The sequence below is a fragment of the Triticum urartu genome, chromosome 7, assembly GCF_003073215.2.
Source record: "Triticum urartu cultivar G1812 chromosome 7, Tu2.1, whole genome shotgun sequence".
Classification (NCBI taxonomy): Eukaryota; Viridiplantae; Streptophyta; class Magnoliopsida; order Poales; family Poaceae; genus Triticum; species Triticum urartu.
The window spans coordinates 150,381,738-150,393,760 of NC_053028.1; the positions used below are offsets into that span (position 1 = coordinate 150,381,738).

General features: G+C 44.9%; 1 protein-coding gene across 1 annotated transcript; it reads left to right on the forward strand.

The window, feature by feature from the left end:
- Nucleotides 1-2,168: 2,168 nt before the first annotated feature.
- On the forward strand, nt 2,169-3,693 carry LOC125523359 (NAC domain-containing protein 92-like). Its single transcript, XM_048688404.1, has 2 exons — nt 2,169-2,749; nt 2,863-3,693. Exons 1-2 carry the CDS (start codon nt 2,246-2,248, stop codon nt 3,406-3,408), a joined length of 1,050 nt encoding a protein of 349 aa, XP_048544361.1. The 5' UTR covers nt 2,169-2,245; the 3' UTR covers nt 3,409-3,693.
- The last annotated feature ends 8,330 nt before the right edge of the window (nt 3,694-12,023 follow it).

A 12,023-nucleotide genomic window follows, 5' to 3' on the forward strand; every position in this document is an offset into this window, starting at 1 on the left:
TCTCTTTTGTCCAGACAAAAAATATCAAAAAGTTTTGTAGCGTTTTGACTCCATTGGTACTGATTTTCCAAAAAACCAAAAATAGGCAAAAAAAACAGCAACTGGCACTAGGTACTAAGTTAATACGCTAGTCTGAGAAAATGATATAAAGTAGCATATAAAACATCCAAGATTGATACCATAATAGCATGGAACAATAAAAATTTATAGATACGTTGGAAACGTATCATACTACGATTGATCCCATATAATTGTGTTACATCACTATTCTAGTCGAAAGGTCTTTACGATTGGTGTGAAGGTAGAATATGGCGGTCGATAGTGATAGTGCTTATCTTCGTGCTTCATAGGTCATTGCAATAGGGGATAATTGTAGACCGCTTTAGCCAGGTCCACAACGAAACCCTTAACTATACCATTCAATCTAGATTGGGGATGAATGGTATTGGTGTGTGGGATATAGGGTTGTTGCATGCAGGCTCGTATTTGTACTAGGTACCGCCCACTTGTAGAAACATATAAAGTGTCTTAGGAATCCAAACTTTGAATTATGCTTAAGCATCGGTCATGTTAGACGCATACTAGCAGGGAATTTATACTCCTTGGGAACACTTTAGTCCTCTTGATTCTAACAACCATTATTCTACATCTCATTCTCTTTTCACTTTACTCTTGAATTTTGTTACCGTGTTCGCAACAACCTCACAATATTTCAAAAGGTTATGTCATTGCTTTCCCGTTTCAATGCATAGTTAAAATATGGTAAATGCTAACTACAAAAGCTTTAGAATTTGTCTAAAGGGGCACTTTTACTATTTTATCTATTTTCCAAATTACTCGTGATTGATGACACACATGTTATGAGTAGTGAATATAATGTGAATGCAGAGAATATGTGTGTTGCCATGACAATAGATTGCTAGTAATATTTCCATATATTCGTTTTTTACAACCTAAGGTAATTACATATATCAATACATATCTTATTATAGTCATGAATGTAACCTTTTCTCTGTGTATATGTGACATTTTATCATCCACAAAAGGAGAAGGAATGTGAACTAGAGATTGTTATGTGTAATGTATATTTCTGTATTTGGTTGACTGGATATTAAAAATTTCTTGCCAGAATTTAAATCTAACTTGTATCCTAAAAGAAATCTTATCATTGTCGATCTACAAAATGATATATACAATGGCTAACCTTGTGAAAGGAATGTGGCACACAAAATGCCCCCTTTTGGCCCGCAAGATAAGCACATAACCATGCATAGCTGGAGGCGTGGGTAGATACATGTATCTTGTGCCAGCGTTTTGAGCAAAAGCAAATAGGTTGGTCGATCCTGGCACGCATACTTACCTACACCAATACACGACACTCTGGAAAGTAGGTAAAGCCAAGAAACTGATCTATATCTCTAGACAGATACCAGCGACGTGCGTCTTTGTACATACATGTGTGCTTGCCCACAGAGTGCAAATTATACAAATCCCGCACATGCATGCGGGAATTCAGCAGTGTTTAGCACTAGTGCCCTTACCTGGTGGTAACTAATCCAAAGGTGTTGTTTTTATGGGGGGTAGATGAGATAGAGATGTGATTGTTACTGACACTCATAGGTACCACCTTGTACCCATCATATTATACATCCATCAAAGCCATCTCCTTGTCACATATTTTTATAGAACGCACATGGTTTACATGTAAACCAACATATTTCACCTCAAATCTTGTATATTGATATGAATGCATAGGGTGGAATGCATACATAGGATACTAGTAAACGGCACATGTTTGCTTTGCATCGCAAAGCCATGCACTAGCAATAGATTAAGGAATATCATGATATGCATATGTTAACAAGAATGACAAGAAACCAAAAGTGTTCAATCTGGCATGACGTTTCATGGATAGGTTCGAGAAACCTAGCACCTGTCACCACTAGGGAATGGCGCCCATAGCAAGACAAGCAGCACATAGTTGTAAAGGTTAGGAACCTATCTCTATCTATCTATCTAAATCATATACATCCATCCATTGCCAGTAAGAACAAATTAAAAAAGCCCCAAAACGCCAATGCTTCTCTGGCAAGTTTCTTATCAGTACACGCATTCGGTCCTATTTAAGCACCTCCCTCAGATATCTCTAGATATCATTGAGTTCCTTCCATACATACACACATCTCTATCATTTCCCCCCAATACTTGTTCCACCGCACCACCCTTTTAAGAAAGAGCCTCCCCCATGGCAGTCCACCTTCAAGTTCAACAACAACAACAACACCTGAATCTGCCAGCGGGGTTCAGGTTTCACCCAACGGACATGGAAATCATCACCTTCTACCTAGTCCGCAAGGTTCTGAAGAAACCCTTCGATGTTACAGTAATCAAGGAGGTGGATCTAAACAAATGCGAGCCGTGGGATCTCCGAAATAATGTAAATATGGGGGAGAAGGACCAATACTTCTTCTCCAAGAAGGACCTCAAGTACCCCACCGGGGTACGCACCAACCGGGCCACGAACGCTGGATATTGGAAGGCCACTGGAAAGGACAAGGAGATTGTCCACCCGCCGACCATGAGTCTCATCGGCATGAAGAAGACTCTGGTCTTCTATAAGGGCAGAGCCCCCAGGGGGGAGAAGACAAACTGGATCATGCACGAGTACAGACTCGAGATGGGAAAGCAACACACACCAGACCTGCCCACCGACATCGTGAGAGCCGCCTCCATTAATGCGTCTTCCAAGGTATTTCCAAACCTTGACTAGTAGTACTCATGAGTTATGAATACGCATGTACATAAATACCCAGCTACTCACCATTTTTTATTAGCACTGATTTAGTTTACCTATGTTGGTAGGAGGAGTATGTCATTTGTAGAATCTTCCATAAGAGCACTGGACTGAGGAAGGTGGTGATGCCTTCATATTCCATGCCCATTCCCATGTCCATGGGGGTAGAGCAACAACAGGGCTTCCTCGAATCTAATACACTGGCTCCTCTCATGGACTATGATGTGCCATCGTCATTAGCCCCACTATCGTCGTTGCCTGCAGCTTCATTGTACCAAATGCATAACTTCGGGGCCGAGTCGTCTATGATGGGTAGTGCGGTGCTTCCAATGATGAACAACCAATACTTTGAGAATCATCACCACCAGATGATGGTCGCCCCGCCACAGTCATCAATGTCAGTCTACAACAACCAGCAGCAGCAGATGATGCATATGAGTGCAGAGCAGGGCTTCATGGTCGGGGTTGATCCTGGGAGCGGTACATCATCTATAGTGTCACATGAGGATGTTCTAACTGGGACGAGCAACAACATTCAAGGAAATGGTGGTGCAACAATCTCTAGTGAGATCTCGTCGGTCAACATGGGTATGGATGGCATGTGGAACTACTGATGATCAAATGATCCGCGAGAATATATAAATGTGTTCATGCATAAAATAATCATCCACCAAAAGATCAGTTGATATATGCCAACATCTATATTGGTTTGTACTACATTTTATTTTCATCATGGTCACAAGAGAGTTTGTACCGGCTTGTATGTGCACCATCAACTGGTGTATACCTAGCTACATTTCCATCCGTTGTTAAATACTTGATAATGTGTCATGCATGTTTTAAACCTATGTGGAATAAACTATTTTGTTTAATTATGAATATTTGATGTACTATTGTGAATTTGGTTACATATGTGTATTTTATTGGAGTAGAATTTGGGCATGCACCAATCTAATGGGATTTCCATCTATTCTATGAACTCTTATGTCCACTTTCAAAAAATAGATGCATCAGTTAATTTTTTTAAGAAACTGAATGTGTATGTCAATTTATATCCTAGTGGATTTGATGATAAATGGCAAAGCCATCCTGTAAGTGCTAAAGGCAATATAATGAGACAAAAATTATCTTGTTGTGATCCAAGTTATAAGAAATCAGTAGGGTACGGTATTTGATCTTACCACACAATACTTCTACATCTCTAGAAATCCGAAGCGGCAACATGGTATCTGTCGTGGAATTGTCAAGGCAGATGTCCTAGAGAAAGGACTTAGTCGTGGAGCCATTGCGACAGGTTAGCTTGAAAGGGTTAAAGTGGACACAGGGACGCAAGAGAGTTTATACTAGTTCGGCCCCTTCGATGAAGGTAAAAGCCTACGTCTAGTTGTGATGGAATTGATGGGGTTTCGATGACTAGGGAGAAAACAAGCTTCGCCTATGTCTCGAGTGGTTGTCTGTCTCTGAACCGCTGCCGGGTCGTCCCCTTATATACACGGGTGACACCCGTAGGTTCACAGAGTCCCAACACCGGTCGATATTCGTATCCGGGTTGGTCTCTCCTTATTCCTAACTTACAATACAAGTTTATACACAAATCCCGGTTTACAGCTACAAGTCTTGAACCGACTACGGGCCTTAGGCCCTCATCTGCCTTCTTGGGCTTTAGCACTCTTGAACTACTGATGAAGTTGACCCGACCCAGATAGGCCGGTTTACGCCCAGCAGTAATATCCCCAACATTAGGCCCCAAATTGATTTGAACGGGTTCATGTCAATCCTTTAACAAAAGCTTCATCTTCAACATCTTCTCATAAATTGGTAAACCGCCATGATGTCATCTTCTCTGATTGTTGTAAACCGGAGTGACTTCACCTGTCATACCGAAGCTATCCATTATGCTTCTTTGTTTAATAGATCTGCAGAAATCGAGGCGACAGCTCCGTTCGTGGCCCCTTGATTGTCGCGCCTGACACATGTCCTTTTGCCTTATAAATAGGACCGAAGGGTCATTTCTTTTCTCCCCTTCGTGCCTTTCGTCTTCATCTTCCTCGCGTCGCCAGCCTCGGAGCTCCGCCGCCGTCGTCGACCTCTGCCACAACCTTGGCTGCTGCATCATCCTGGGCGCACCAGAGCATCGCGGCAACCTTCCGCGTCTTCCTCAGCTCCGGTAAATCTTCTATCCTTTCCCCCGCAGATCTGACCTAGGGTTTCACAGTTCTTCAGTGGTCATCGTCTGCCTCTTGCTCATACGATAGATCTTTAGATGAATCCGCAAATCTTTATTCTGTGCAATGGTAGTTGTTTACCCTTCGCCTTCACTTACACATCTCAAAACCATAGATCTGTATGTACGTCTTGCTCATTGATTCGGTACTGCTCCTTTTGGACCTCTGAATATTTATCTCCTATCTGAACTTGCTTCAGATCCATCGCTGTAGAGAAATCTTATGAAATCTGTTTCTATAAACTTACTCATCTGCTTCAATGTTTAAACCAGGCGGTTTAACCTTGTAGAAAAAATTGCCAAACCGGTATATACCATTAGTCCCCTTGTTGAACCGCCAGATGTTGTTGCTTCATAAAACTCCGGTTCAGATAGATCTGTCTCCGGTTTAACATTGCACATACCAATGTACCTTGATCAATGCATTTTTGAACCGGGATCTTCTACCTTGTAGATTTCATCATGGCCAAGCAAGTATATGAGTGCAATTGGGTTCCTTCTCGCGTCACAGAAGCTCAGCTGGACGATTTAGTCCTGATCGGCGCTTTAGGCAGCAAAGATACCATCCATTGGAGGGCTCCTGGCAAAGAATGCCCTCCCACTCCTCAAGAAGGAGAGGTTGTTTTCGTACATCACTTAGCCTGGGGCTTTAAGCCGCCCGGTTCTAAATTTTACCGGGATGTTTTACCCGATTTCCAACTCCATCCACAAGACACTGGCCCCAATTGTGTTACAAATATGTGTCACTTCCAAGTGCTCTGTGAGGCGTTCTTTCAAGAGGAGCCCACAGTGGAATTGTTCAGAGACCTTTTCCATCTAAACCACCGTACTGAGTTTACTGCCGGCTCCAATACGGAGTTGGGTGGCGTGGCGATCCAGAAAAGGAAAGAAGTCACATACCCTCACGCCAAACTGCACAGCCACCCCAAAGAGTGGAATCAGACATGGTTCTATTGCAAAGACACCTCCCCTGCGGGTGAGAATCCCTTGCCTGGCTTTCATCCGGAGCGGCTCAGCAATACGCACCCTTTTCCGCAAAGATTGACTGCCCAGGAGAGAAGCAAATATGCTCCTCAACTGTCGAAGCTCAGAGCCTTTATGGCCAACGGTTTAACAGGGGTTGATCTCGCTCGTTGTTGGATACCATGGAGCATACTGCCCCTTAGTCAGCGCTCCGGTGTGATGTGCGAGTATACCGGCAGTGTTGATGACCCACTGCGACATTCCAAAATCCAGCTTACCGATGAAGAAATCACAGAGGCTGTGAATAAGATGCTGAATGAACTGGAACATATTTGTGCTAAAAATGGCCTGCTTCCCTTCTGTGCCACCAACAAACCGCCAGCTGTAAGACTTTGATTTTTCCTTTTGCTGAATCTGTTATTGATATATCTGGTCATTGTTTAATATCAGTGTCTGTGTAATCAGGGCAATGATCCATTTTGGAGCAAGAAATTGCCACAGGAGAAACCAGAAAAGCCAGACAAACTGGAAAGAGCAACCCGGCAAAAGACTAAAGCTATAAAGAAGACTGCCCACAGGAAAAGAACTACTGCCTCCTCTAATCCGGCCCCTGATGATGATGTGGATAATCCAGACCTTGAGGTAGAGCTTGACTCACTTGGCTTATTTTTCATGCGTCTTATTGATGATGATATTTGTCAGGATGATGCCGAAGCCAGCCACGCTGATGCTGCAGAGGTAATTATTCTCTCTTCCGATTCAGAACCTTTGCCTTCACTAAAAATCCGTCAGGCAAACCGGAAAGTTAAATTTTCTCATCCTCTTGCTTATTTGGATCCTAAATTTCTTATGAAGACCCAACAGCACGAAGCTCGTCGCACAACCCGGCACAGCGGCCAGGTAGTTATCTCCGCCGGTTTACCAAACAGTCCGGTTCGGAAACGCCGTCAGAGGTCTCTAATTTGCTTGTCAGTGCTTGTCCTAAAGCGGGCTGCTTTCGTCAACCTCTTAATCCATATGACTCCGATTACCAGGTTACTTCCCACTCATCTTCTGGCGAGTCATCGGCTACTCAGCTGTCACCGCTCAAAATGGTGCTTGGGTAAGCTATACTTATTATGATATTTGCAGCACATCACCTTAGAACATATGCTGTATTTGATTTTGTTATTCTTTTCAGGGCCAAACCTAGGCCAAGCAAGAAGGCTCGCCTGGAGAAAGCGGCCGAAGAAGATGTCATCCTTGAGCCGGGCAAGACAACAGATTGAAGCGGCTATTCCTGAGGATATACCCAATGACCCACCGAAGCAAGACAACGATCTTATTGCTGAAGAGAGACCTACTGATGCCTCAGGTCCTGTCAATCAGCCCACAAGCTCCATCCGGATTGAGAGATCCACTGGTCCAGCAAAGCCTACTGACAAGCCAACAGCCCCAGTGCAAACCGGCGATACCCAGGAGGATGAGGTTGTCATTACTGGCACTGGCCATACCGAGCCAAGCAATCCTGTTGCTTTGTCCAAACATTCTGCCAAGGAAGAATTTGCTACCTTTGGTAAAGCCAAGTGGAATGCTGATCTGGCGACTTACGCTGCTCTGAACGCCCAAGATATCCATTCCGGCTACCTGAACCGGCTGTCTACCAGTCGTGACTATGAAGCCGGTCTGGTTAATATGATGAAGGATAAATACGAGGTAACTTCCATATGCTCTTTCCTTCTTGGACGCTTCAATACTTGCTGACTCTCCTAACTCTCTAGCCCCCAAGGGCCGGTTTGTAATCTTCTTTCAAACGGGAACTTACTATATAAATCTTAATGCTTTGAAATTCGCCGATTGTAGCCCCAAAGGGCGGTTCAACTTAGCGTAGTTAAACCGGTACTTTTAAGTAATTGAGATGCGCATCCAGAAATATATACGAGCAAATAGCCATTAGCCCCAAGTGCAAGTTTGAATACTTGTATTGATCTTGGGACTTTGTAAGCAATTGAAAGATGAAGATCGAATATGCATTAGCCCCCAAGTGCTAAGTGCATAACTTGTTATGTGGTTGGTACTTCAATCCTTGTACCGTTTTGTTGAAGCATATAACTGTCTGCATGCAGGCGGAGCTGAAGACGAAAAGAAACCAAGTGCACCGATCTCCAAGAAAACCTGAAAACCCAACAAGCTGAAACCTCCAAAGCAAAAGAGGAATTAGCCAGCGCTTTAAGCGCCATGGAACAGCTTAAGGAGAGCTTCAAGAAGAAGCGGGCGGATTGGGCCACTGAAAAGTCCGCTTTAATCAAACGAGCAGAGGATGCCGAGGCTGCACTAAAACCAGTGGCGGATGAACTGACCAGCATAAAGCGGCACGTGCATGCCATGACCACTGCTATCTTTGGTAAGCCAGTTTGACTTCTGAATTGGCTCTGCCTTCTTACAGAGTGCCGGTTTATTAACCCTTTATGGTATTTCAGGGACACGCATTGGTCACTTGGGGTCAGATGTGCGGAAGAAACTGAAAGCCGCCTATACATTGGTTGAACAATTGTATACTGGTGCCCAGCGGATCATCTGTACCGCATCCCATAACAAACCGGCGCCCACTTTGATTCAAGACACCCTGATGAAACTGTCGGTGCTTCCGGCCCGGGTTGAAGAGCTGAAGAAATCTGCTCCTCGAACCGGTGCGATCAATGCCTTAATCCGGGCTAAAGCCTGGGTGCCGGATTTTGATCCTATTGAAGCGTCTCAGGGCTATCCCAGCTTGAAGGAAGACGGGTCAGAATTTGGTGAAGCGGATCTGCGAGCAATAAACCGGGAGGTACGTCCGCTAGCTTTGTCAATTGGCTTGAAGAAGCAGACTTGTCTCATTATCAAGCCCAATATGACAATCAGAACAAGCGAATAGCTGCACCAATCCATGAATCGGAAAATCTGATCCCTCCAATCCGTAAGCATACTTACGCTCCCGATATTGACCCGTCATTGCTGATCCATGATGAAGCTGTTTTTCAAGCATTAATGGGAATCGACTGGACAACTGTTGATTTCCAGCCACTGGGTAGAGAAACGGAAGCTGAAGCGGCGCAGGATGACCCACAACCATCAGGCCAGGCTGGTGACCAAGCTTGAACCGGAAGCCGGTTTAAAACTGCTTCTCCTTTGCAAAAAACAATGATATTATTATGGGCACCGTGTTGCCTTGTAATAGGCTAGCTGATACTTTTGATGTTGATATGCCTTCGTGCATAATTTGTTCTTCCTTGTGGTGATGAACTTTCCAAAGTACTTTCTGCAATAAAAAAACTCTTCAAGTGCCACCGCGGTTGTACCGTCAGGCGGAATATGATGTCTGCATATATGAAGTCAAAACATCCAAATTTTAAGTATATGACCAAATTTTTGAGATACATAATACCTGCCATCGTTGAGCGTGAAGTTGGCTTGGCCAATCTTGAAGCGGAGTTTTGCAAACCCACACTGTTGGAGGAGATAACAGCTCCTGTATATATATGACGCTGGTTTACCATGTAAACCGTGCCGGGTTATAATAAACACCGTGTTACTCCATAAGAGGATGTTAACAACAAGGATCAAACCGGGCAAATAGTCTCCGGATTGACGTGAACTGTGTTCCGTCAATTGATTGGTTGAAAACTTTGTCGGTTTAAAAAAACGCAATAAAAAAGAAAAAAGTATCTTGCAAAGAAAAGTGTGAAGCAAAAGCAATGACAAAACCGTTTGCAAAAAAGGTTTATTTGAGCTGATCAGATGGCGTTACCATGGCCGAACACGACCAAGCTCCCGTTAGGTGTAACTATGGTTCTAGTCAGCCAGGTCCCCAAATGAAACCGTGGCATTTATGCCGACCAAGTGGCATGGCAATGGTTCGGGTTCGACCAAGCCCCCAAGTGATTCTGTGGCCTTAGGCCGATCAAGAGGCATGACTGGTTCAGACGTGACCAAGTCCCCAAGTGATCTGGTGGCTCTCGCCTATCAAGAGGTATGGTATTGGTTCGGACACGACCAAACCTCCAAGTGATATAACATGATGCTTTTAAAAAGCGAACTCAAGGGGTAAACCGGAGGCCGCTTTAGAACAACTCCGTGTAACCACACATGATGTAAAAGAACAGATACCCCGCTTTAGCTGAGGTTCCGGTTTATTATATTTAATCATAATATATACATCATCGTAATATGTACATAAGTAGAACCAATGGCTCAGGTATATAAGGCCGAAGATGAGCTATGTTCCACGGCCTGTTGGTCTCCTCCTCTGATGTACGTGAGTCCTTATGCTCTCGAATATCGATCAGATAGTATGACCCGTTGTGCAGATTCTTGCTGACCACGAAAGGCCCCTCCCAAGGTGGGGATAGCTTATGCATATCAGTCTGATCTTGGATGAGCCGAAGCACCAAATCTCCTTCCTGAAAGGTTCTGGTTCTGACTCGGCGACTGTGATAACGACGAAGATCCTGTTGGTAAATCGCCGATCGGGCGGCTGCTATGTCACGCTCTTCATCCAACCGGTCCAAAGCATCTTGCCGTGCTGTCTCGTTGTCCGCTTCAATATAAGCCGTCACACGAGGTGAATCATGACGGATATCACTGGGGAGAACCGCCTCCGCTCCATAAACCATGAAGAACGGTGTGTATCCTGTTGACTCTGTTGGGTGTTGTATTGATGCTCCATAACACAGATGGTAATTCTTCTACCCAACAACCCGGCGTTCTCTGCAAAGGAACCATGAGCCGGGGCTTGATGCCTCTCAAGATCTCTTGATTAGCTCTTTCTGCTTGACCATTGGACTGTGGTGTGCCACTGATGAAACGTCGAGCCGGATGTGCTCCCGTTCGCAGAACTCCTTCATAGCACCTTTGGATAAATTGGTACCATTATCTGTGAGATACTGTGTGGAAAGCCAAACCGGAAAATCACTTTTTAATGAACTGAACCGCCGTGGCCGCATCACACTTGCTAACAGGTTCTGCCTCCACCCACTTTGTAAACTTGTCAACCGCCACCAGGAGGTGGGTCTTCTTATCTTTGGACCTTTTGAAAGGCCCAACCATATCCAGCCCCCAAGTCGCAAACGGCCAAGTAATTGGAATCATTCTCAATTCTTGAGCCGGTACATGAGCACGTCTTGAAACTTTTGGCAACCATCACATCGTCTGACCAGATCCTCCGCATCAGCATGAGCAGTTAACCAATAGAAGCCATGGCGAAACGCTTTAGCCACCAGAGATTTTGAACCGGCGTGGTGACCACAATCTCCTTCGTGGATCTCACGCAAAATTTCACGGCCTTCTTCAGGAGACACACACGTTGAAATGCTCCTGACACACTGCAATGATGCAACTCGCCGTTGATAATAGTCATGGACTTGGATCGCCGGATTATCTGTCGGGCCAGAGTCTCATCCTCTGGTAACTCGCCCCGGTTCTTGTACGCCAGGTAAGGAAGCGTCCAATCCGGAATAACATGAAGAGCTGCCACCAATTGAGCCTCCGGATCAGGAATAGCCAAATCCGCTTCACCAGGGATCTTGACCGACGGGTTGTGCAGCACATCCAGAAAAACATTGGGCGGGACCGGTTTGCGCTGAGAGCCCAGCCGGCTTAAAGCGTCCGCCGCTTCATTTTTCCGCCGGTCCACGTGGTCCACCTGATAGCCTTTGAAATGACCTGCAACAATATCCACCTCACGACGATATGCTGCCATGAGTGGGTCCTTGGAGTCCCAAGTGCCAGACACTTGCTGAGCCACGAGGTCCGAGTCACCGAAGCACTTAACTCGACTTAGATTCATCTCCTTAGCCATCCGGAGACCATGGAGCAAGGCTTCATACTCAGCTGCATTGTTAGTACAAGGGAACATTAAGCGGAGAACATAACAAAACTTATCACCTCGTGGGGAAGTTAATACGACTCCAGCCCCCGAGCCTTCCAATTGCCTGGATCCGTCAAAATGGATGGTCCAATATGTGTGATCCGGCTTTTCTTCAGGTGCTTGCATTTCCGTCCAATCATTGATGAAATCAACAAGTG